Below are 24,751 nucleotides of genomic sequence, written 5' to 3' on the forward strand. Positions count from 1 at the left end.
ACTACTTCAATACCTATCATTTGCATCGCATCAGTATCTGTCGGCTACCTACATACCTTTTCCGTATCTGTTTCATTTCTGTTTCGGAGGACATAAGGCGAAATTTGTAACTGGATCGATGCGCAGATTCGGTATGCGAGAAGCCGAGAGATGACATGGCATTGTGCATGTATACGATCTTTGCCGACAACGACTTTGATATAACATCCAGACCCGGCTTTCCGTTCTACGCACTTCGGCTTTTGCGCTGAGCAATCATGATGCGTACAAAAGATACACGGAAAGCACGCGGCCGATCACGAGGGGATGTGAATGAGATGCCTGGTGAAAGTCGAGGGTATACCGAGAAGCGCATCGCTGCGCCGGGAGATGCTGCGAGGGATCAGGTTATTGTCATCGAGTCTGATGATAATAGTGAAGGCGATGATGATGAGGGGAGCCTAGAGTCTGTGTTGCCTGCTTTGCCTCGTTCATCTAGTCGTTCAGCGGCTGAGGCTGAGAGGCGAATATGGCGCTCGTCGACTACTGTATGGGTGAATCTCATTTCCCACGTAACGTCTTTTTTTATTTTATTTTATGCTTTTGGTGTTTAACGCGATTTACATATTGTATTGCCTCGTCCTGCTTTCTTTAACTTCTCTTTCATTCCTTCAATCTCATTCTCATTTTTCGTTCTCTATTGCCGAGGATATGAGGTGGGAGACATGACCGGTGCCTACTAACTCAATATGTATGCGTAGGAACCACCTAAGACCAAACACCGACCTTCTGTGTCGAGAGACCTTGTTGATGGGAAGCCTGCGACAATGATGACGATGAAGAAGGGTGGTGGGCATATATATGACCCAAGCGGACTGGCTGGCGAGAATGTAGCTACGGCGTCTAATTTCGCATCGTCTAAGCTTTCAAATGGCACTTCTTCGACAATGAACGGCATGGGCTCCTCTCCTCATCAAAGTGCATCGTCAGCAAAGGGTCCGAGTCTAGCAAGCCGTCACACACTCAACTTTCCATCAACTCCTACGTCATCGAGAGGTTCTGGTCATGCAGGTTCACAAAAGGTCAGCACCGCGAATCGCAGCGGTACCTTGACCAGAAGTTCTCCCTCTATACCTTCTTCTCTACCCCTCCCAGCTGTGAAGGGACGAATCTATTCCACGCCTCAGGCCCGCAAGCAGCGGAATATCGAAAACGGATTGAAGAAGCTGGAGTCATTTGGTTTTGTATCTGCCTCCTCGCTCCTTACTGAAACTAATGCTGCAAATTGCCGAAATGTTGCGCCTACACATATGTCGAAATCACAATCAACGTCCAAATTCAAGCCACATTCCATATCCAGTTCTATAAAGCAAGAATATTCTAGCCATGTAAGGCCCTTAGGAGTACATAGTGAAAACCAACAGTCGTTACTACAGACTACACGGAATACTGCTGGTGCCATCACACCTGTACCCAAACTCAAGGCGGAGTCTATGTCCACGCCCACATATCTAGCGACGACACAGTCACGAATTGGCAGTCTCCTGCCATCTCCACGAACCCCAGATAACTCCAAAGCCGGGAAGCAAACCGCCTCTAACTTGTCCTCTTCCATCGGCACCCGTGGAGATCCATACTCGATCTCATCCGACAGCGACAGCGATGAAGGCTACGATCATGATACTGTTGCCATGAGCCATGATCAAGGGAGCAGAAACCATGATTCACACAATCTTACCTCTCTGAAGAGTCTGGGCAGTTTTTCCGAGATAAACCGGAACGATGCCCACGAGACGGCAAGCGACGTCGAAGCCGTCCTAGAGCAATATCCCACCTGGCTTGATAGTCCTAGTCCAGCTAAGCACCGGTCTCGGGCAATGCCTTCTACTGCTACTGCTACTACTAAGAACGTTACTGCTACCATTGCCAAGACGGCTCCGCCTACATGGCCAAGCAAGAGATTGTGGAATACCGACGGAAAGAAGAGCAACGACAACCGCCGTGTCCGGTTTATCTGCGGATATGATGATGACGCGTTTAGTCCTTCGCCTCTGCCTCCTGCCAAACGTCGCGCTGTATTGGAGGAGTCGAGACATCCGCGGGTCGCTGAAAGATTCGCTTCTCTTGTTGTACAGCTTCATAATGCTCCGTCTAATTCTGAGATAGAAGTGCCTTCTATATTTTCAGGCGTAGAATCCAGGCACAAGGATGAACCTTTGGTCGGACATATACTCCCGTCGTCAGATCATAATTTGAGTCAAATTGAGGTTGAGGTTAACGATAGTCCGTTGGTCATAACTGTATCTTCTGATTCAGAATCAGAATCAGATTCGTATGGCACTATTAATCGACAAGGGGATCAGAAAGGTCTGATCAAACAGGAAGAAGGCACACGCTTGATACAAGAGAGAGAGAAGGGAGAGGGGAAGAAGATAGGAAAGAAGGCAATAAACGTCAAGGTGGAGGAAGACGCCAAGAACAAGGAGAAAATAGTAGAAACAAGAAAGAGTGATGGAAGTAAGGGAAACAAAAAGGAAAAAGAGAGGGGGAAGGCGAAGAAGAAACGCATAAAGACCAGAGAGAGACAGAAGATACGGCACCGTCTCCGCCATCAGGGGACTGCGGATCATGTGGCAAAGTGTCGGCATCGGAATCGTTCTGGAGGGGAACGTGAGCGAGCGGATTCCATGACAAGACTGAACTGAACTGGATGTCTAGACAGACATCTGCTTGTCGGATAGACAGACTGTAGACTGAACACCTAGATACATGTCCCAAGGAAAGTAGGTGACAAGGATACCAGCTCGACACAGCAGGAAGGAGATAGGGTATGTGTGTTTCTGTGTCTTTTTGTATGTATGTTCGTCCATCTCTCTCTCTCTCTCTCTCTCTCTTGGTGTATATTGGGGTAGATGTACAGTTGCACTTGCATGGATGGTATCGCGGACCGACAGACAGACTTGAGTTTCTCGAAATAATTAATACCCAGTTATTGATAATAATAATAATCAAAAATAATATAGAAAGCAGTACAAGAGGGGAATGTATAGATGCATGGATGCGTGATTGGAGGGGTCGTGTGTCATATTACCTCCCTTCCTGTCCGCTTCCTTACCTATGTACCTATCTCCTAATGATCCACACACCCTCTTATTCTAAACTTGAGAACCTTAAGAGAGTGGGTGAGCGAGCGAGAAGATGCGTAGGTTAAGTGCGTGAGCAAGCAAATGAGTAAACGGCAATAGTACACATCACAGAAGTGGTAAATACCCGAGTAAGTGAATTGACGATATTAACGTTATTATTGACATTGATGCTCGGGACTAATCCGCAGTGCAGTGTACATACGCATATTCATCATCCTATTCCGCACACCCTTATATTCTAACATTTTATTCTAGATATTATTTTCTAAATCTTGGGACCTGTAGAGGATATGTGAGTAAGTGAGCGCGCGAGTAGATGTTTGAGTTAGTGAAGTAAACGAGTAGATATCATACATGCATCTGTTTATTCACACCCATTGTAAGCAAGTCTTATGAATTAAGTAAGGTAGGTCAGGGAGAAAACATGTGTTAAGATTAATTCATTTTCAACTTCAACCTTACAGCTTCACATAAAATAAATAAAGCACATCGTATCAATTTTTAGCATTTTCTGGTTCAAATTATTCATTCATTCATTTTATTCATTTCATTCCATCTCCTGCCCATCTGTTCGTCCATCTTTTCTATCTGTCTAATTGATAGATCTAATGTGTATGCATGTATGGTGTAGGTAGGATAGGTGAGTAGGTATACCTGACCTGCTTTTCCCCCTTCCTTTTCTTAGTCTAGTTGTTGTAAACCCAAGTTCGCGCATGGAAAGATTTGATATCATTTCAGGTGCCGTACGGTTGTTGTTGGTGTAGTCATGTGCCCTGTTGTCTGAACCCCGGGTTTCCCCGAATCATGTTCTCCAACTTTCTGCACCACACACGACCAACCAACCACTTGCTTTTCCATTCCCGAAAGCAGACGTCCCACGTTTTTTTTTTTTTCAACTTCTATTTCTCTGTCAGATTGAGCCAGATATATCCAAAGATCCCTCTCAAAAGCAAAAATTTGGGAGCGGGATGGATGACTCGGATAACTGCGATATTCCGCGATATCCGAGTTTTGGGGCGGCCCCGTCAAGTGATGACTAGACGAGTGCTTTTTTTTCTATCAGAATGGATTGCTTATTAGGCTGGAGGGCTCATCTTAAGTGGCTTGGTACCCAGGCCGTTTGTGTTACGGAAGAACAAAACACCCTTGCCCTCGCCTACGGCTCCTTCGCTAGGCTCGACCCAGTGGCACCACCGCGCACTACGCCACATAGCCTGAATAAAGCCCAAAGAACCTCCCCTTGTGTCAGAGCGGTAGTGGCGACCCATGACCTTCTTGATGGCCTCGCTGGCCTCGTCGGCGTTGTAGAAGGGAATGGTAGAGACGTAGTGGTGCAGAACGTGGGTCTCGATAATGCCGTGGAGAAGCTGGCGACCGATGAAGCCAAACTCGCGGTCGATCGTGGCGGCGGCACCACGGACATAGTTCCATGATTCACCGGTGTAGTGGGGGAGAGACGGGTCCGTGTGCTGAAGGAATGTGATGGCAACTAGAATGAGAGGTTAGCTTGCCATCCCAGCAAGATACAAACAGATTACGATTAACACTTACCCAACCAGTGGTTGACCCAGAGGTAAGGAATGAAGTACCACACGAGAAGGTTAGACCAGCCAAAGTTGTTGCCCAGGTAGACAAGAACAGAGATGGTGATTGCGAGACCGAGATCGCTCAAAAGGATCAACTTGGCATCCTTGGCCTCGTACAGAGGGCTGCTCGGGTTGAAGTGGTTGACGCCGTTCAAGAAGCCGTTCTTCTTGCCCTTCCCTCGACCCTCGGGTTGGCGCTCGTGGTTGTCGTGGCCGGTGACGTTGGTCAGGAGGTAGTTGGGCCAGCCAATCAATTGTTGACCGAGAAGCATGATGAAGGTGACGATTGGGGTCTCCTCGCCCAGCTCGGATAACTCGTGAGCCAGCTTGCCGAGACGAGAGGCCTTCTCCTCGCGAGTCTTGGGTACGAAGACCATGTCGCGTTCCATGTTGCCGGTAGCCTTGTGGTGCTTGCCGTGCGAGATCTTCCAGCTGAAATAAGGCACAAGAAGCGACGAGTGCAAAATCCAGCCGACAGTGTCATTGAGAACCTTGGAAGGGCTGAAAGCCTGGTGGCCGCACTCGTGAGCCAGAACCCACATACCGGTGCCGAACAGACCCTGGACGAAGGTGTAGAAGGCCCAGAGCAAGGCGCGCACGGGTGTCGAGGGGATGTTCTCGGGGGTCACGTAGTTGTGGAAGAGGTAGAAGGTGGTACCCAGACTCACAATGTCGCGGGCGACGTAGGAGAGACTTGTGGCGGCGGATCGCTCGTAGCAGTGCTTGGGGATGGCATCACGAATGTCCTTGATGGTGTAGTCGGGGACTTCGAACTCGTTGCCGTAGGTGTCGATGAGCTTGCCGTAGGGGGACTTCTTGGTGGTGGTGGTGGCAGCAGCGTCTTCCGAGGCTAGGGACGACAGCGAGGTGGACGAGGCCGAAGGTCTGGGAGAGTCGAGGGGTGAGGCGACGGCGGACACATCGCTGTCTACCGTGGAGGCGGTATTCGAGGTGGCGGTACGGCGAACGGCGGGAGACTGGCGGGCCCGGCCCGTGGTCTTTGCGGCGGCCATGCTGATAAGCTAACTCTCTACCTCTCTGTCTCTTTCTGTCTCTTTCTGTCTCTCTCTCTCTCTATGAATGTGTCTTTCTCCCTATCTCTGGATACGGGGTAACGAGAGACTGCAGTTGTAGAGGCAGTGGGGTTGGTTGGCTTTGAGAGGGGGAGGGAGGGGGGGGAGTAAAGTAGGAAGAGGAGGGTTGGGTTGGGGGAGAAGATGAGGGCTAATATTGCTTTTTCTTTTTCTACTCTTTTCCCTTTTCCTCCTTGAAGGTGGACGGGAAGCCCGTTGTGCAGGATTAGCGTGGGCAGAGACTGTACAAGAGAGGACCTCGGGAGGTACCTAGGGGTGTTGAGAGATTGGTCTAGACTGACTAGGTACGCTAGACAGGAACAGACAAGGGAAGAGGAGAGGAGAGGAGAGGAGAGGAGAGCAGAGCAGAGCAGAGCAGAGCAGAAGCAAGGCTGGATAGATGCAGACAATCTGAATAGGGATACTTAGATAGGTATTGCCAGGTTGGGAATACTTTTAGGGAGGCGACAGATGGACTGACTCTAGACTGATTGAATAGTCTGTGATGGACCGTGATGAACAGACAGGCCGGGCAGACGGACGGACATCGAAGTGGGAATGGGGACGGGATGCGATGTACATGTACGCATGTATGCACATGTATCTGCTCTGGAGGTAGGTACTTGGAATTACATACAGTAGTAGGGATGCATATACTTTGGCGGTGAGCTGAGTCAACCCTAAAAAAAAAGTGTGTACCTCGCCTAATGCCCTATATACATGTATTCTGCGTAGTAGTAGCATCTTGAAAACACTGGCATACATACATATGATGAGATACCTGAGATTGTTGGGGAGAATTCAGAAGCCAAGCAAGGAATTCTGTTGCTACACAAGGTACCTAGATAAAGGTAAAGTAGGGTCTGGTACCTTGCTCTGATCCGACCTCGCCTGCGACGGTACAATACTACCTACCTAGGTATTGTATGTATTGTATACTAGGTACTCCCTGCCGATCCTTTTCTTTCTTTCAGGGTCTGTCTCCAACACAGGGAATCATACCTTAAGGGCCTCAAGTTCTGGTATCCGAAAGGCAAGCTTGGAGGAATCTACTGTAGTGTAGCGTCAGATCCGCTGATCGACCAGGGCAGAGACCAACCAGCAGCCACTACACACACAAAGGCACACACACATACACGGACAGACACGGGGAGAGAGAGAGAGACGGGGAGAGACGGGGATTATTTTTTTTGGCGTGCGACTAGCTGAGCATCAAGCTGGGACTCAATTGACCAATCATATAGACTCTGTTACCACGTCCCGCCAATCACGATATTCCCCTCGGCAGTGGAAATGCACATGGCCGACTCGACTCGTTCACATGCTTGGACCTCGCTGCCGGTTCTCTGTCAGTTCTCTTACCTGGTCAGACCTGGTCCATTCCTATTTTATCTGGGGGTTTTTTTATCCTTGCCGTGACTATGTTTGTTTACGGGGGTTTCCTTCTATCCATTCTCATATCATACTACCACTTAGATGAAACAATGTACTTATATTCACCGCCACACTCAATTATATGAGGATATCCCATCCGACATTCGAATTTGTACATAGTAGTGTTCTGAGTGCTGGCAAGTGCAAGTACAAGCTTCAGTAGGAGTCTCCGGTTCGGTAGGGATCAAGGCTAGACCGCCTCCATCATCATTACATGAGCTGACAATGTACAGTCGACAGCTACCTAGCCAACCAAGAACATGTATAGGTATCTCAGCAGATGGTCACTGGCGATTAGCTGAGCTGACTAGAGCTGGTTCACTACCTACTTATGTACTTAAGTACGATACCTATGTCAAACAACACACATGTACATCTAAGTAAGTGGCTTGCGTTGAATTGTCACTCACTCGCTGAGTCCGCCAATGATGGATCCGTCACCAGAGCTCTCTCTTTTAGCTCGGCTCGAATCGCCTTCTGCTATTCTGGCTCTGTCGATCCGTGTTCCTCCTCTCTCCTCATAGTCTTCGCCAGTCCTCATTCTGTCCTCACCTGCATATATTCACTTACTGTAGGTAGAGCAGTATACTTAATCGAGCGGTCGGAGCGCAACCTTGGCCGCACTTGTGGTGGGGTGGAGGGGTAGGATCCGGTCCCTAGCAGGGGAAATACCCGCTTTACACTAGCTGCGTGGGTAATGTAACCGGGATCCCGGTCCTTGGCAAAAACCCACCTATTTTCGATTTTTTGATTTTTTTTTTTTTCTGTTGGGGAAGACGGGATTTCTTGTTGAGGCCGAGGTGGCTACACAAAGTATACTAATACCACCCTAGTCAAGCATGTGCCTCTCTTCTCTCCCGAGCCGTCGGTACTCAGCGAGGACTTGTATGTCCTATGATAATGCCCTTATCAATAGATGAAGTCAATGTACATTCGAAGTACTGACCTCTCTACTTGGATGGTTGTTTCAGCCAGTTTCTGGGTAACACCAACAAATTGTCCCATCCACCCCACGCCATGACCATCCATGCCCATGCCCGCTTGGTTGGTTCGCAAGGCTGGCTGGCATGTTGCGGGGCAAAGTACCACACCTCATCCTCATCCTCATCCTCATGGCGTCGAAGCCAGCCAAGACACAGAAAGACACATACATACCTACTTACAGGTGTTCGCAATCGTTCGTTGTCGTTCGAGGTGACATCTTGCGAAGCTACTAGGTAGGTAGTCTACTGTTCATGTACATGTAAGTAAGTCATGGTAGCACAACGGTAGTGTAGTGTAGATACCTAAGTAAGGACCTGCTAAGTAAGTAATTCTAGGCGTACGCACATGTCCGGAAAACGATGCGTGACTCGCCGGGAGGATTCCCGAGGCATGTCCCTAGGTAACCTAATCAGCTACTTAAGTAAATCCGTTGCACGTGAAATCTTCCCAAAAACACATCGACATATATTACAATACAATGCCTACAAGTAACCGGGGTCGTCTTGTCTTCCCAATAGCCGTTAGATTTTAGAATACCTAGGTATGCTGGTAGAACACGGGTAGTGAAGTGTACTTAAAATGAAACCATCATAGAACTTCGTGGAGGATGATATGTGCATAGGTATGTATGTGCTTAGCTTTCCCGTCAATTCCCTCGAGTTTTTCTCTCTTTAAGTATATGTATTGTACGGTACGAACTCACTATTCGTGCGCGAAAACGATTCTGCTGTTCAAAATGGAAATTGATGTGACTGGACATTTCTCGTCTAGTATACGTGAACCTTCTTCCTATCTATCTCAGATGTTCATACCCGGGTCATAATTATTCATGCTGCATGCCGGGTTGGGGGAGTCACAGGGTACGTGGTATACCTGCCTATCTATGAGATAGACACGCCCTGATAGGAAGATGGCAAAATGAATGTACACGAGAGGAAAAATTGAGAGACATCTGAATTTGCCGAGTTCATCTTCTGCACGTAGGTATCGGGTTTAAAGGATTAGTTCACCTCTCCCTTCCTCATGATGTCCGGATAGAACCAATCGCTCTCTATTGCACGCTATATAGTAGCTCTCTTAGGTCCTACTTGACGAGAGTTCAACTAGGCGAGGCGGCGGCTCGACATTGGCGTGCGTGTGTCGAGCTGAGAAATATCCTTTCCATCGCCAGCGAAAACTAATTAACCTAACCTGCCCCGGAGAGGAAGAGGCGGCCGCTTTAATTCTGCATTCTATTCTATTACTCTTCTATTCCATTCATTTATTTCCTTCGGTCTCCTGGAGCCGCCAACAGGCACGTTCTCAGCAGATCTAGGCCCGGGAGCGTTGGTTCGCCTTTTCTGCCGTCGTCACTGATACTTCTCTCTCCTAGTCTGCTTCTCCCTTCCATGCTCCCAATCGACTTGTGTCGCTGCTGCTGCTGTTGTTGTCGTTGTCTGCTAATAGCTCGTGGTGCTGTCCTGCTCCGAAGTCTCTTGTAGAACATCGGTGGCTGGATCTCCTTGTGCACCACGCGCCGCTGGAGGACTTTATACACTGGAAACGTCGCTTTCCTGATCGGAGGAGGAGCCGCGCGGCTGGGCACGCTCTTCGCTGCGAGCGGCTTGGCTAGCTTGCGTGCTTGTTTCCGGTTCTCGTCTGCGAGGATCTTGGGGGTTCTTCTCCCGCGGGACAGGGATGGGGATGGCGCTTTTCCAATGTTGTGATGCGGATAGGTGCCCTTGGCTATCGTATCCTCGTTGGTGGCTGTCTTGTCGCTATGTTCTTTTTCTCTCTTTGCGCTCTTTCGCTGCTTGCTCTTTCTCTTTTGTCGCTTCTTTTTCGAGACTGGTTGGGTAGTGGTGCTTGTGTTGCTGTTGGGAAGGTCCAGCGTCTCTTCACCTGCGCTGTCTGCATTTGTGTTTCCGTCCGCACCGCGTTCGTCCGTGTCCAGCAGGAGGGCTTCTACTTGATCTAGACACTCCTCCTCGGGGGCCGGTGTCATGAATGCTGTCGACAACATCAGGTCGGAGAATGGTCGGACATAGGGCGCAGGACCAATCACCAGTCCTGCCTTTTTTTTGTCGAGAGTACGCGAACTCTCTTTCCTTCCGACATGTACTTCGTCTTGTCGAATTACGTGTTGAAAACGCGATTTCCCTGCTGTACCTTGTGATCCTGATGGCGTTGGATGTTGAGACTCACTGCGCCGCTTATTGTCGGTGCCGGAGTTGCTGTCCCTCGTCCCTGTTCGAGCTTGGTTGCTCGTTCTCGCCTGTTGTTTGCGAATCACTGGCTGCCGTGTCTCAGTCTGCGTCGAAGGTTCAATAGTTTTTTCCACACTGACGGTCATCTCAGAAAGATTGTTATCCATGACACCGTCGTCGTCGTCATTCTCAATCGATGGAAGAACATGGAAGGAAGCGCTAGCAGCTTCCACATTATCCCCGTTATTCCTGTATTCATTCTCTGCCAACACGTCACAACTAGTCTCAGACTCATACCATCCGTCAGAGTCGGAGTCGTAAGGATAAGCCGTCATACTTCTTGCCCTCGCGACCTTCTGGATCTGTCTCTCGCAAAGCTTCAAGTATAACGGGGAGAATATCAAGGGTGCTATGTCCTCCGGCAACTCGTCGCGAGCTAGATGGTGCCGAAATATTTGTATCAGCTTCTTCGAACCTATTGCTTCTGTGACGGAACTGAGAAATCTTCCAGCGTTCTTGTTCATTTCTGCAGCCCTTAAGATCGGCACAAGGTTTCTCTCGAACGAATTCTTGATCGAAGATGTGGCGTTCCCTCTCCTCATTCCAACTGATGACGATGGCGTTGACAAGCGCGACTTTTTGCCTTGTTGCCCTTTCCTCCATTGTCGTCTCACCCATGACTTGACTTGCTGCCATGATTGAAAACGTTTGTCTCCTTTTACTACAGCCGATATTCTTCTCATCACTACCTCTTTGTCAGCTGTTGCAACACTAGGGATCATCCCATGTAGAACAAAAAGAGATTAAACTGCAAGGCGCATCGACTGTCGATATAGTAATTGATTGTGGCCTGTCTTTCAACAATGGCTTGAACAAGAGGACTATTCTGATAACACTTACTATCCTTACAGTTCTGGTCCTCTTCGTTTTGGCTCTCAGCCATACATCTGTAGAACAAGGACTTGTTTTTAATGAGGACGTTGATAAGCTTCATGGTATGCTGTATGTTGACACTGTGAGAAGCTGGTGCCTTTTTGGGTACACTTGGTATGTTGCGGGATTCTCCTATCATGTGTAGCCCCTGCAATGTCAGATACGGTGAGAATACTTCTCATACTCTAGAAACCTGGTGACTTACCACAATACCTTTAGAGTGGAAAGAGAGCTTGTTTAGTGCTGAAGATGTGATCGTTCTCTTACGTTTCCTGGTTGACCTCGATGGGTCTACTGGGGAAGTGATTCTGGGGTCTAAAGGTTCATGAGTTTGCTGCGAGGAGAGTGAGTTTTGGAGTGGTCCTGTTAAGGGCGATGATGGAGGTGAGACTCCCCGAATTGCTAGGTATGAGGATGTATATGGTGTCGAAGCCATCATAGTGGAAGGAGGCATAGCTTTGAAGAACTAATGAAAGCGTTGTTTATCAAATATCTCTTTGGGGATAGCTAGGTTCTGGTGAACGTCTCGATAGCTAGCCGTCGGTAGATGCTTCTTTTCACTCAAGTCTCGTTCCCGAGCTACTTCGCATTGGTTTGAGTTAATGGTACGAGAGAGATGAATAATGGATTATATGATACAAGTTGATCGAGATTCATTCCAATATCCTGAGTTGGCCAGTACTGGAGAATAAATCACTCGCTTACAAAAGCGTGACAGGGCTAATAAAGGGTGCGCGCCCGACTTACAAGGCACAATGGACTTGTTCTAGTCATTTGCTTCACTCGACAAGGTTGACCTGACCTACCCGGTAGTGCTGACCCAATAGTTAGATTACCCCCTGCCGGTTAGACCTACCCGGGAAGAGGTTCCGCCAGAAAAGCAAACTCCATAGGACGTGCCAACCTAGCGATCGTGTTAACTCAAGGTTTGTTTAATTCATGCACACGTAATCTACATGATGTATCATATCGTAATCCCAGGGTTATAGATTATAGACGGTTAAGCACCTGTTCGTAAAACTGGCTGTCTGGAGAATCTGCGTTCTCCCGGTTGGTTCCGTGAGCTATTCGCAATTTTTACACAGTGTACCTACGAGGACAGTACTTTTACAGTATGATTTATCTCCGGATTTCTCTCATACGGTGCAGAAATTTCACTTTTCTGTTTGAATTTCCATGACCCAACGGCGAGAGGATCAACTACAGAGCTAGGTACGTACACGAACTAAACACTGCCATGGGGATTGATCAGGTAGTGCGGGAGGCAGTGATGAGTTTCAGAAGTGGAAAGCGGTGATACTTGCGATCCACAAGCTGAAAAGTGTATAAAACTTTCATCCGGGTGTCAAGGCTGTATCGTACCTAACCTAGACCTGTAGATAATCTAACGGGATCACGTGTACTAGTCTTAACAAAGAGAGTAGAGGGTATCTTTCAATTGGTGGTATCGAATGCTCTCAAAATGGTGTCTACGTGCCTCATACACTAGATAGACTCTGAGCCCGATCGTAAACTCGCCTCATGGCGGTGGAGCTTCGGCACACATGTAACCTTCAGTTCTAACTTGCTATTCACACACACAATGCATCGAATACAATTAATACAATAAAAGCGGTCAGGTTTTGAAGACAAGAAAGTTTCAGACTGCTCCTAGAACAATCGCTTCCTGCATTGCTCCTCTTTCAGCTGTCGTTCCAGGCGATGGATTTTCTGTTGTTGATACTTCTCAAGCGACGTGGTGCCTCTGAAATGGGACTTAGATCTTCTTGCTGATGAGTACGATGATCTGTCTTGTGCCCTGTGACTACCCCTCTGCCCGATTCTCTTATTGGTGACTTGCATCATACGCCTTGGACCGGTAAGGCAGTTTCTTGGTATGTTCGGTCTCGTGATATTTCTCTTCGTCGTTTGCGTGTTGGGATTAGTTGTGAAAATATGGGGGTTGAGAAATCCTTTGTTTCGTGTTTCCCGATCGGCCAACCTAGGTTCTGCTATTGCTATTGGTGCTACTGCTGCTGTCCCCCCCTTGTTAACTTCGTTCATACGCAACGCACTCATAAAGTTGTGATATTCCTTCAAATTCTGAGGTATCTTCGTTAGAATTCCCTTCTCAACAACTTCTTCTGTAACTTGATTGTCGATCAAAGACTGAGCGTGCTCCAGACCCAACCGTTGCTGCTGTCTGCGACGCAGAGACATGAGGCGGCAATCGTCAATTGCTGAAAAGAGGCGCTGTAATACATCGTCTTGGCGTGGGTGTTGCTGCTTCATAGAGGTTATGTACGACGTACTGCGGAGAATGCAGGCAACGGCTCTCGCTGTTTCCGCCTCGTTAATACGGTAACCCAGGCCCTTGCGATTGAAACTTTTCGCAATACGTCCCCAAAACACTTTGTCTATGTCTGTATCCTGGTCAAGTGATCGCAGCCAGTGCTTCTCGGCAGCTAGAAAGCACTTAAGGAAGATGATGGAGGCATCGGGGGAATTGACTATAGTCGTCACTGCCTTCGAGGGCCCTAGACTGATTGGGGAGATCATGAACGAGTTGCTATTAAGGTGTTCGACCTCGACGGGATTGAGATTTCTGGCTTGAATGTTGTGTTGCATGATCTAGCTTGAAATGAGTATCTATGGGCTAGGCGATATGTTTCACGAGAGCAGACTTACCGGCCATTCTGTATGTGAGGCGAATTGTGCGCGGGGTTGTCTATGAGCGGTCGGCGCCTGAGAGTGAATTGGCAACGATGAAGATGTGTCAGGTGAGTCCTCTATCTTGAAAGGATTAGACTCGCTACCAGCCAATGGTGTGCTGGGTCTCTCGGCTTGATATTTGGTAAAGTCAAAGTGAGTAATCTGAACGTGTGCCGGCTGGATGCTTCCGTCCGACTTTCGTGCGGGCGAAGATGACACAATATTCACTGAGCTATTCTCGTTGTGGCGCTTTCTCTTGGACAGAGGCAGTCTCCTGGACAGACGGGGTGGGCTAGAAGTCGATGATGCGTCAGATTCTGAGGACGAATCTTCGGAAGAGCTTTCCGAGAGCGAGTGTACTGGCGAATAATTTCTCAGCCCTGCTTCCAAGTCCTTCTTCCCTCGCTGCCGCTTGGATTCCTGAGCTAGGGTTTGGTCACGAGAAAATGGACGTTTGCGGGTTTGCTGTTGAGGAGGGGGCGATGCCGGCTGGAGCCGTTTCCGACGGGATCGAGTATCGTGGGTCATTTTTCTGGTCACGAGGATCTTCTTTTGGAGGAATGTTGAATCCAGTAGACAGTAATATGTCGAAGATGCCAGCTGTATGGATAGAAGGGGAAAATATGTAGATTCAAGTGTGTGGGTGACTAGCAGCGAGATCAAGCAGCAGTTCTTGACGTAAAGTGTGCCAGAAAATGGTAGGTATTGAGCCCTCCAGATCAACGCGACCTTGGTGGCGCGCTTCTGCTACCTATCAGGCTCGCGATCTTATGGCTCTTTGCATCTCCTTGCCCCCTTTGGCGAGATTATTAATGCGGGGAGAAGGTAGAAGTTCCAGGTTTGCAAGTAGGTACGTGTATGGCGTCCGTTTTGCATAGATATCAATCGAATCACCGTGTAGGTACCTCTAGAGCTTGTAGATACCTAATGCTTTTACCGTGGCAATGTGTTGAATACTTACCAAGTAGTGCATTGTTGAGGGGAAAAGAAACAAACAGCCCGTAGTCGTCAGGAAGCAATCCCCTACCACGTCATTCCGGGTAGGGTGTTTGGGCCATTTGGCAATGGAAGAAAGCATTTTTGAAGCAATCGAGTCCATGTACGCCACTCATCTTGACCTAGACCGGGCCGCGGCTCTTGACATACCTCCTTCTGTCTGCTCAACGCACCGTTTGCTCGATACAAGAAGCTGACATATGGAGATGTGACAGATCACACTGGGCTACTACCAGATACTACCTACGTATGGCCACCACTCCAGGCCTAGTAGCCCTGTGGAACTTGGACAAGAAGGCCAGCCCTGGATATCACAGCTTTGCGCTTGAATCATGTTGCAGCTTCGCTTCATATGTGCGTCCTTATCGAAACAACAATGGAGTCTCTGGGAGTCCTTCTGATCGGCTCACGTGTATAAATGGCTAACTTGCTTACCAGAAATCATGTTGAGAGATGCTTTCCTGCATGTTAGGCGCGCGGGCTTGTGACAAACGACAAGCGCGGTTGGCTAGAAGCAACCTACTGGTGATACCTTGTCTGCCATGCCCGCCGTGTCCCCGTATATCACTGGGCATATCACTGTATCACCAAGCCACCTTGCCATCACTTCATCAGTAACACATGGCGGAGAAAAGAGGTCCCTGTAGGCATACTCTCGTATCTGGTCCTGTTTATCAGACAACAGCCAGGCCTGGGCTAAAGACACGTCCAAGAGTATGGTACCTAGGCAATGCCCGGTCGTCGTGTTTTGGAGCATCCTGAATGTCATCAAAGCACTTGCCACAAGGAGCGGTGGCTGTTCTCTCGCTAATCTGGCTGCTTGATCTCTTCTGTACGTACGGTATTGGTATTCACTCGACACTGTGTCCACCTCCACGACTTGGCGGCTAAGAATAGAATGCGAATACTACCGGTAGGTCGTTTTCTAAGCAATCATACCTACTGTTGTGAGTGAAAAATAGTATAGCAAGACAATCGAATGAATGACCGGTGGTTTACCTCCCGGTTCACCCGTTTTTAGTGTATTCGTACGGGTTTCATGGCCAGCGCGTTCTGTAGCTTTTGCGTGACGAAGAATTTTCGGCCTTTTCGGATTTTGCAAACGGTTTGATGGACCCCGCTGACGGCTCCAAAGAAGCCCCAAAGAAGCCCCAGAGAATCTCCAAAAGAACACAGCAGAGTGCGTTAGATATACCTACTGTACCCCATATACCCCAAGTACGTACGAAGTAGGCGAGTAGGAGTAGGTAGGCTTGGTAGGTAGGTAGGGGTCGAAGGGGGGGCGTGTGCTTACCCGCCCCCATCAGCTCAGCTCGTGGAATGAGGATGTTCAAGACGGTCTCCCCTAGCCTCTCTGGCTTGCTCTGGCAGACTCTGGGTGCTCCAATGGTGAATGGCGGTCGTCCAAGGTGGTAGTAGTCATGTCTCGCTCAAGTTCGTATAGGTAGGCTGAAACTAGGTAGCATACGATCACCACAACAGCCAATTCCATCGCTGTCTCTCTATCGTAGCTGCCTGGAGAAATCCTCCTCTCTTCTCTCGTCTCTTCCTCTCCTTCTCTGCTCACTTCTCATTTCTTTTTGTTTCTTGTTCTCCGTCACGACTTAATCTTGAAATCCTCGCATTTGCTGCATACATCTATCTCGACCACTACAAAGGCTGTCACACCCTGAATAACTAAGGAAGCGCAGCTGCTCAAAAGATATACCTGGAATTGTCGCGACAAATCCTCTCTACGTTTTAACAAATCCTTTTTTTTTAATATTATTATACAATTTTAACTAGAGAGGAGCACGAAAGAGAAGGGAAAAAGGCGGCGGCGGTGGTGGTGGACGGAAGATGTCCTCACTGCAGAGGTCATGGATACCTTAGCTATCGTGTTCGTCATCCCTGAACCTCAACACACCCCACCACATCCCACACATACGCACACACACGCACACACACAAAAGCATGCGACACACCCACCAGCTGACACAGATTGTCCGACAGCGCCTTTATCGTGGGTACTGTGAACCTCCAAGCCCGGTATTACAACAGCGCGGCTTTTGGTATGTCTGTCTCTCGTCTGTCTCTCGTCTGTCTTCCGGTTCTTCGTCCGACTTTGCCAAGTTCGAACCCGTGCCCACCTCTCCTCTCCACTCCGCCGCTGGAACCGTGGAACCGCTTGAACCAGGCCGGCGCGGCGTAGCACTGTCCTTCTTCCTTAGCGTCGCCTAACCCGAAACAAGACTGATTTGTGCTATTCTATCTTCCCAGATCGTCCACTCCACTTCTCCGTCGTGACCCTGGTCGTTGCTGGCCTCGTGTCTCTTGTCTTCGCCAAGAGCCTGCGTCTCCGGCATCCCGAGACCCGCCCAAGACGTCATGTTCTTAACCTTCCCGCCCTCACCACGAACCTGGCATCGCGCGACAATCTGAAGAGCTGCCTGCGCTCTATTTCCCGTCCCAATAGCTTCGCCTTCCTGGTCGCCCTGATCGTTGCCCGGACATTGTTGAATTGGAGGGCCGTTCGGACAATTCAATGCTCGTGGGACGGTCTTTACGTACGTACTTGTTTGTCTGCTTTCCTACTCTGCCCGTCCCCCGAAACTTCAATGCTCCTGCGACAGCATGACATTGGAACGCCTCGAGTCCACTCTCCTATTTGTCAATGCAATGTGCTAAAGAAATTTCTATCGCAAGGCGCTTCTCCCATTTTTCCTATCCATATGCGAACACCTAACTCCCATACGACCCGTTGACCTCCCGAGACATGGTACTGCCTCCGACTCTCACGATGGCATACAATCCCGCGCCCCGGTCGCTCGATATGCCGCCCTCGCTCTATTATGGGCTTTTGCCGTGACTCACCTGTCTTTCCTGGTCGAGATCCCAACGGGTGTAATATGCCCTCCTGGCTGGACCATTGAGAGCTTTGCACCTCTCGCACAACTGACTGCTGTGTTCGTCGATGCCGTAATCATATCCCAGGTTGCCAGACTACGTCAAACCAACCAAGAAGAGGCCGGCGACGCCTGGCAGTCCCTCGGTGCTCTCGCTTGGACGTCGGCTGCTTTTATCTCTTTTTTCGCTGCGTGGTCATGTCTCGACCCAGTCAACCATGCCACAAATGTGGCCCTCACGCCACTGGAAATTCGGGATATCGTCATCGATAGTGCCTTTATGGCCTTGACGATGGCATTTGGAGTTTACCTGCTCGGCAGTTTTCATGCTCACATGGTTGCGCTCATGGCCACTGGCACAACAGTCTTCGTACTTGTCTTGTATACAGCATCCGACAGCAACTTGAATGCTATATGGTCTGACTGGTTTATCACATCCGTCGTCGTTTTTGTAGGCTTCGGTGCTATGCTACACTTCCGCAGAGCTAGCATGTCCCTTCACTGGGAACATGCATCCACACTGGGCCGGTATTGTACCTACGCATTAGCGGCATTTCTTCTCGTCCTCTTTTATGCGTCCTCCCGCAAGCATGGCAACCCCATCGTCTCGCCCAAGCACGCCATGATAGTCGGACGGACGGAATCAGATCACTGGTTCGCCAATGCTGCGAAGAGCACATCTTTCGAATCCGCTACCAAGGAGTATCGCCACCGGTACGGAATACCACCGCCCCCTAATTTCGACAAGTGGTATGAATTTGCAGCGACAGTCAAATCTCCCGTTATTGATGCTTTTGATCAAATTGATTCGGATCTGCTTCCGTTTTGGGCCATCTCGCCAGCCCTACTACGTCAGAGGGCGACGTATTTGCTCGAGCACCCCAGCTTGTCCATGGGCGGTTTGATCGTCCAGAATGGCGAGATATCGATTTCGCCTCATATTCATGGCACACATAGATGGATGATGGACGTAGTTGAAGAGATGGTCAAACCGTTCAGTAAGTGGCTGCCTGATATGCAGCTTGCATTTAATCTCGACGATGAATGCCGTGTGCCTGTTCCGGCGGTCGATTACTCGAACTTTAGGGGCGAGGCGCAGATTTCACGCTCTAGGGCTCAGTCAAATCGAAATTTTATCTCGTTCAGCAAGACTCAGAGCCCCCCATGGGATGAATCTTTCCTTGGCGCAGGCGACTCCATTTGGCAGCAACAGGCCGAGTCATTCCACGTCTTGTCGAAGAAACCCATATTATCCGAACTTGTGGCGCCCACCTGTCCTGCCGATGCGCCTGTAAACCAGGTCCGCTGGTGGAATCGGAAAATGCACTGTGAAGAATGCGCTTCGCCTCACATGTCACACGGCTTCGTTCGCAATTGGACACTTGCTGCTGACATATGCCACCAGCCTGATCTTGCCCACTTGCACGGGTTCTTGACCTCGCCTTCAGCCATGGCCGCCTCTCAAACCCTCTTTCCTGTATTCAGTCAGGCTAAAGTCCACGGCTTTGCTGATATAGTCTACCCAAGCCCGTGGGGCTTTCACGATAAGGCCCCCTACGAAGAAGAACGGGACATCCCCTGGGATCAGAAACTCAATAGTATCTTCTGGCGCGGTGCCTCTTCCGATGGGTTCGCGGTATATGGATCTTGGCAAATGTTCCTGAGAGCTAGATTTGTGTGGCTAGCTTCGGCCATCCGAGACAACATGGCTGGACAACACAACAAGCATCGCTTTTTCAGGAGACAGCAATCAAGTTCCTCGGCTGATCCGGCCTTGACGACTTCAGGTCCAACTTCACAAACTAGCCAGCATGGGAACATGGGAAATGAGCAGATCCAAGTCAACGTGTCGTACGTAGGCGATTTCGGGCGCTGCGAGGGCCGCGACTGCGGCATCGAACACGCCACCTTCTACGGCTCCTCGTCAGCGAAATCGCCCCCGGCCGTCGACTTCCAAGAAAACTGGCACCACCGCCACCTCATCGATCTAGATGGAGCCGGGTTCAGCGGGCGGTTCCTACCGTTCCTCCGATCGGCCTCTCTGCCGTACCGCGCTGCCCTATTCCGCACGTGGTGGGAAGAACGTATCCATCCCTGGAAACACTATGTCCCGCTCGACCTGAGATTACGGGATTTATGGCCTGCCATGCAATATTTCGGGGCAAGTGATGAAGGCAAGCGGGATGCGAGGGATATTGCTGAGGCGGGACAGCAGTGGGCGAAAATAGCGCTACGAAAGGAGGATATGCAGGTCTATATGTTTAGACTCTTGCTTGAGTGGGGGCGATTGGTTGATGATGAGCGGGAGAGGCTTGGGTTTGTAGTCAGCGAGGGGAAAAAGGGAGTGGGTAATTGATGGGATGGTATATTTTCTTTGGTATGGGCTGGATCAATGGATAGGTGCGGAAAGGAAAGGGTCTGTGAATGAAAGCAGGGTAATGGAGTATGGCGCTGTGGGCTGGCTGGCTGTTCGGGTTTTGAGTTTCTTTATGTGCGATATTTGTGGCTACCAAGGTGCTTACTCACTTACTCCGGTCAGGCATGGAATCGAGTGTATTTGTATTGTTACCATGTATTTTTATGATCAATGGGGATGAGTCAGAGAGAGAAGCAAGACGCTGAGGAAGCAAGAGGCTTAGATAAGCTTATTTGACGACGAAATTCATGATGATCATATGAATGGTTTAAAGGGTTAAAGTTGATATGTTTTTGTTGAGATAGGTATCTCCTGTGATATTATCCTGTGACTCTCATCATTCATTCATTATCATTCATCAAATTACATTACATTGCCTAGGTAGGTATGTATGATTTGTAGGGGGAGCAAGATAGATAAGTAGGTAGGTAGGTACCTTACCGCCCCGGGGGGGGGGGGGGGGGGGTATTCGTAAGGGTTACTGCAAGGGTTACGGCATTTCAAAAGGCTTACAGCTGAAGACACTTGTAGGGCATTTACCAAATGGTAACCATATCGAAATGGAAACCATTACGGCGAATTTATTCTATTACCGTATAATAATTATATATAAAAATAAAACATTACCCATTCGTAATATTTACCATTAGCAGATATACTTACCGTAATTATGTCCAGCCCTTTAAAATAGCCCATATTACCCCTACAACCCCTACAGACCTAGCCATACAGACCTAGCCCCACCTACAGCCAATCCAATCATCACCACCTTCAAGGATAATCGCTGCAAGGATCAATCCAATCCAATCCAATCTACTCCTACCACCACCACCACCACCACCACCACCTGAAGGCTAAGAAACCTATCGCAATCGCTTCGCAGTTCAGAACTTTAACGGAAGATTTCTTTACCTTCGTTAAATAACGTACTATAAAGTAGACTACAGTTATACTATACTATAGTAATTATTTCTAAATTTGGACATGGTATTACGCTTTAACATGGTTTCCAAATTGAAAGGAATATAGAAATTTGAAAGGTATACTGAATTAGTATGGAATTCGTATATAAAAGCCTTGTAGCCATAATAACCAATTGGTAACAGCGTATTCCACCTGTCACACTTGCAGAAAGGCATACTGACCCAGTAACCCTTGCAGTAACCCTTGCAGTAACCCTTACGTATACCCCCCCGGCCGGCTAGGTATTTCACTACCTACATGCAACTTGGATGGACACCCAGATGGATAACTACCTGTCCGGATAGCGCAGTCAACCCGGCAGCAGCACAACGGTAAGGCCAAATGAAGTGGGAATGGGTAGGTAGATATGATTAGATCCTGTTTTGAGCCGTGTGGAGTGTGACTCGAAAGTAGGCTTCTTCTTTTTTTCTTTTTCTTTTTCTCTCAATATTATGAGCAGTCGCATGTCAAGACTGAAGGAAATTAATGTGGCAACAAGAGTACATAGGTTATGGGAGGTTAGGTTAGGTACAGTACAGTACATAAGACATTCAGTTGCAGTATCCCATAGCTGGCTGGCCGGGTCTAGTGTATAATGATATTTTTTATCCCGAGGGGTTGTTTGAAAGGGTTGTGAAATGAAATGTAGGGCATGTCCTGTTTGGAAATAAAAGGAAGGTAGGGCTAGCACAGCGTGGATGAGGATGAAGGGGAAGAGAAAAGAAGTGCACTTTGATATTTGCGTTTCGATATCGTCATTTCTGTGTTATATGTACGTATATCATGAAGTTGGACCGGATTGTCCCATCTACCTATCTCTCTTAGGTATTTGTCTGCTGGCAAACCTGACTGGCTATCTTGGTATCTACATGTAGCATTCATTCTAGGAGGAATACATCCCGAGTAGAGTAGAGTAGATGGGCGGGTATATAGTTAGAAGAGATGAGATCGCCATTGTTCGTCATTCTGGGTCCCTTGCTACTAGGATGGGTTGTTCAGGTATTTTGCATTATTAGGCTTTGTCTATAGTACAGCTACCTTATTGCCGTCTATCATTTTTCTTTTCGCGCCCACATTCTGCGCCCCAACTTGATTAGATGGACGGACAGATTAGTGACGTTCCCGTCTTCGAGGTGCCGCGCGTATGATATTGTCAACTCTCAAAAGTAACTGTGCAAAGTGTTAATTATTATTCAGTGTAGAATTGGTCGATGAAACTTGTCAAGGGGGCGGGGGAGATCGGGGGATTGATGCAGATACGTACCTCAGCAGCTTCACTCGCCGATGAGACGACAGCTTTTTTCAACTTGTAACTCTCGATGACTCCGAGATCCCGCATGTCCGCGACTCCACCGCCCGGAGTCATAAGGTCAAGGCCGTAGGTTGACATGCCATCGTAAATAGCCTTGCGCAACCGTGCGACGAGATCGCTCGAGTCCAGACCCGCGTTGTCGGCGAGTATGGTGGGAAGCTGTCGCAGCGCGGTGGCGAAGGACGACACGGCGATCTGTTTCTTGCCCTCCACCCGCGTGGCGGCACCTTCGACGGCCTTGGCCATGAGCATCTCTGCGCACCCACCACCTAGAGTAGTCCGAGGCTCCTTGACGGTCTGAGAGAGCACGGCTAAGGCGTCATGCAACGATCGCTCGGCCTCGTCTAGTAGCTGATCCGTAGCACCTCGGAGAACAATGGTACAGGCCTGGCCAGCGGCGACGCCCGAGAAGCGGATCAGCGTATCCTCGCCTATAATGACTTCCTCTATCAGGTCACAGTGACCCAGTTTCACCTGTTCGGGGTGGTCGAATGTCGACGCAATCTCACCGCCGGTTACAAGTGCCAAACGTTCAATGCCGTCAAAGTCGGCGTGCTCGATAGACATTATACCGGCATCGGTAAACAGCTGCTCGGGCCAGTTGTAGATGAGCTGACGGTTGATGAAACAGTTGATACCGTGGGCCTTGATCTTCTCGACTTTGGCCTTCATCTTCTCCTTCTCGGCCTTTTCGAGCTCAGCCAGCTTACTCGTTGAGCTGACCTGAAACCGTGCGCCGAATATCTTGACCTTGTCGGTATCCATAGAGGTATTCGCTACCAGGATTTTGGCCTTTTCGAGGCGTTTGGGCTGGTTGACACCGATCTTCTTGTCAAGGATGAAGCCCTCGTCGAGGTATGAATCGCTGAGCTTGCCGCCGGCCTTCTTGATGATCTGGATGTGGCTGAGGTCGGAAGAGCCCTTGAGCCTCAACACGGCCTCCACAGCTAGCTGAGCAAAGAGATCCCGGTCTTGCGCCAGGACCTTGGAGCTCAAGGTGGTGCGAGCGATGGCGAGCAAGTCCTTTTTGAAAGCCTCCGGGTTCTTGCTGTGGTTGACGGCCGAGTTTTCGAGGGCCTGTAACGCAGCCTGGCTCGCTATCCTGTAACCTTCTATGATAGTCTGAGGGTGTATTTTCTTGTCGACGAGCTTTTCGGCCTCGCGCAGGAGTTCGGCGGCCAGGACAGCGACAGAGGTGGTACCATCTCCTACCTCATCGTCCTGCACCTTGGAGATGTTGACGAGAACCTTGGCAGCGGCGTTGTCGAGAGCGATCGATTTGAGGATAGTAGCACCGTCGTTTGTTACCATCATTTCCTGGGTCGAGCTGGACAGCAGCTTGTAGGTCAGCTACGAAGGCACGGCATCGATATGGAGCTGGAGAGTACGGAGCAGAGGGTTTATATAGGTATATTTATATGGTATGTGACATACGCAGACTGTAATATCTTGTCCATGCCCTTAGGACCCAGGGTACTCTTCACCAAATCACCAACAGCAATGGCGCCAACGAAGGCAGAGAGACGGGCATTCTCGCCCTTCTCCTCTATCGTGCCATCCTCGAAGATTTGGGTAGGGCTGAAGGACGCCTAGTTATTTTTTAAAGGGCTTGGTCAGCAATGGTCCTTATATATGGTCGTAATGGGGAAGCAGAGGACGTCTCATATCTCACCATGTTTTGGTTCTCAGCTCCTCAGTTGCTGGCTAAGTGCTGTTGTTGTTGTAGTTGGTATGGCTCTGAATGAGGTCCAAAGTAAATTTCCATGCCAAGGCTGCGTACAGCGGTGATAACAAGCTCTGGTGCCTTGCCCGCCTCCCCAAGGTGGGTGACCTAACCTGCCCTGTAAACCATCTTTTAGAGCCTTAAGTAGGTATAGAGGTACAGACCAGTGGAGGTGGGGGTGGGGCGCGAGCGCCTAAGTACCTACCTAAGGACCTGCAGCTTGTGAAGCTGACCTACCTAACCTTCTGTATTGCATACGGTAGGTACCTAGATGGGTACCTGTAAAGTATGTGACGGGAAAACTGCGTTCCGCACAAGCCAACCAGCTCTAGCCGATAAGGGGCTTGTCGATAGTAGATAGAGGGGCAGGAGGGCGGTACCTGGGTACTTCTCCGGGACCTGAGACGGGCACTGGCGCCCGGCCGCTGAACACCCCGCACCAAA

General features: G+C 49.3%; 6 protein-coding genes across 6 annotated transcripts; 2 read left to right on the plus strand and 4 right to left on the minus strand.

Annotated features, from left to right (window-relative positions):
• The first annotated feature begins 118 nt into the window (after positions 1-118).
• F5B22DRAFT_423131 (uncharacterized protein) lies at positions 119-3,023 on the plus strand. Its single transcript, XM_047971659.1, has 3 exons — positions 119-533; positions 741-2,807; positions 3,003-3,023. The coding sequence occupies exons 1-2, from the start codon at positions 258-260 to the stop codon at positions 2,682-2,684; spliced, it is 2,220 nt and encodes a 739-aa protein (XP_047834635.1). The 5' UTR covers positions 119-257; the 3' UTR covers positions 2,685-2,807; positions 3,003-3,023.
• A 1,522-nt stretch (positions 3,024-4,545) lies between these two features.
• On the minus strand, positions 4,546-5,882 carry F5B22DRAFT_592535 (fatty acid desaturase-domain-containing protein). Its single transcript, XM_047973931.1, has one exon. The coding sequence runs from the start codon at positions 5,722-5,724 to the stop codon at positions 4,666-4,668; it is 1,059 nt and encodes a 352-aa protein (XP_047834636.1). The 5' UTR covers positions 5,725-5,882; the 3' UTR covers positions 4,546-4,665.
• A 3,581-nt stretch (positions 5,883-9,463) lies between these two features.
• F5B22DRAFT_659693 (uncharacterized protein) lies at positions 9,464-11,775 on the minus strand (the record flags this gene model as incomplete). Its single annotated transcript, XM_047980221.1, has 3 exons — positions 9,464-11,133; positions 11,289-11,469; positions 11,527-11,775. The coding sequence occupies 3 exons, from the start codon at positions 11,773-11,775 to the stop codon at positions 9,464-9,466; spliced, it is 2,100 nt and encodes a 699-aa protein (XP_047834637.1).
• Positions 11,776-12,742: 967 nt separating this feature from the next.
• Positions 12,743-13,999, minus strand: F5B22DRAFT_592539 (uncharacterized protein). The gene has a single exon (XM_047973932.1). The coding sequence runs from the start codon at positions 13,926-13,928 to the stop codon at positions 12,972-12,974; it is 957 nt and encodes a 318-aa protein (XP_047834638.1). The 5' UTR covers positions 13,929-13,999; the 3' UTR covers positions 12,743-12,971.
• Positions 14,000-16,590: 2,591 nt separating this feature from the next.
• Positions 16,591-20,742, plus strand: F5B22DRAFT_423214 (uncharacterized protein). Its single transcript, XM_047971660.1, has 4 exons — positions 16,591-16,887; positions 17,001-17,059; positions 17,268-17,554; positions 17,694-20,742. The coding sequence occupies exons 1-4, from the start codon at positions 16,868-16,870 to the stop codon at positions 20,247-20,249; spliced, it is 2,922 nt and encodes a 973-aa protein (XP_047834639.1). The 5' UTR covers positions 16,591-16,867; the 3' UTR covers positions 20,250-20,742.
• A 1,288-nt stretch (positions 20,743-22,030) lies between these two features.
• Positions 22,031-24,408, minus strand: F5B22DRAFT_592549 (chaperonin Cpn60/TCP-1 family). The gene is made up of 4 exons (XM_047973933.1): positions 24,257-24,408; positions 24,019-24,173; positions 22,537-23,911; positions 22,031-22,442 (listed from the first exon to the last, which is right to left on the minus strand). Exons 1-4 carry the CDS (start codon positions 24,257-24,259, stop codon positions 22,383-22,385), a joined length of 1,593 nt encoding a protein of 530 aa, XP_047834640.1. The 5' UTR covers positions 24,260-24,408; the 3' UTR covers positions 22,031-22,382.
• Between the last annotated feature and the right edge of the window lie 343 nt (positions 24,409-24,751).

The sequence above is a fragment of the Xylaria bambusicola genome, assembly GCF_022495145.1.
Source record: "Xylaria bambusicola strain CBS 139988 unplaced genomic scaffold F5B22scaffold_5, whole genome shotgun sequence".
Taxonomy (NCBI): Eukaryota; Fungi; Ascomycota; class Sordariomycetes; order Xylariales; family Xylariaceae; genus Xylaria; species Xylaria bambusicola.

Bases quoted from the DNA above. Each gene is read 5' to 3' on its own strand.
- F5B22DRAFT_592549 (XM_047973933.1), bottom strand. The intron at 23,912-24,018 runs GTATGTCACATA...GCTGCTGTCCAG, and splicing joins GACAAGATATTACAGTCTGC to CTCGACCCAGGAAATGATGG. The intron at 22,443-22,536 runs GTACGTATCTGC...CACTTTGCACAG, and splicing joins CGGCGAGTGAAGCTGCTGAG to TTACTTTTGAGAGTTGACAA.
- F5B22DRAFT_423214 (XM_047971660.1), top strand. From the start codon at position 16,868: ATGGATACCTTAGCTATCGT. The intron at 16,888-17,000 runs GTTCGTCATCCC...ATTGTCCGACAG, and splicing joins ATGGATACCTTAGCTATCGT to CGCCTTTATCGTGGGTACTG. The intron at 17,060-17,267 runs GTATGTCTGTCT...CTATCTTCCCAG, and splicing joins TTACAACAGCGCGGCTTTTG to ATCGTCCACTCCACTTCTCC.
- F5B22DRAFT_423131 (XM_047971659.1), top strand. From the start codon at position 258: ATGATGCGTACAAAAGATACACGGAAAGCACGCGGCCGATCACGAGGG. The intron at 534-740 runs GTGAATCTCATT...ATGTATGCGTAG, and splicing joins GCTCGTCGACTACTGTATGG to GAACCACCTAAGACCAAACA.
- F5B22DRAFT_592539 (XM_047973932.1), bottom strand. From the start codon at position 13,928: ATGCAACACAACATTCAAGCCAGAAATCTCAATCCCGTCGAGGTCGAA.
- F5B22DRAFT_592535 (XM_047973931.1), bottom strand. From the start codon at position 5,724: ATGGCCGCCGCAAAGACCACGGGCCGGGCCCGCCAGTCTCCCGCCGTT.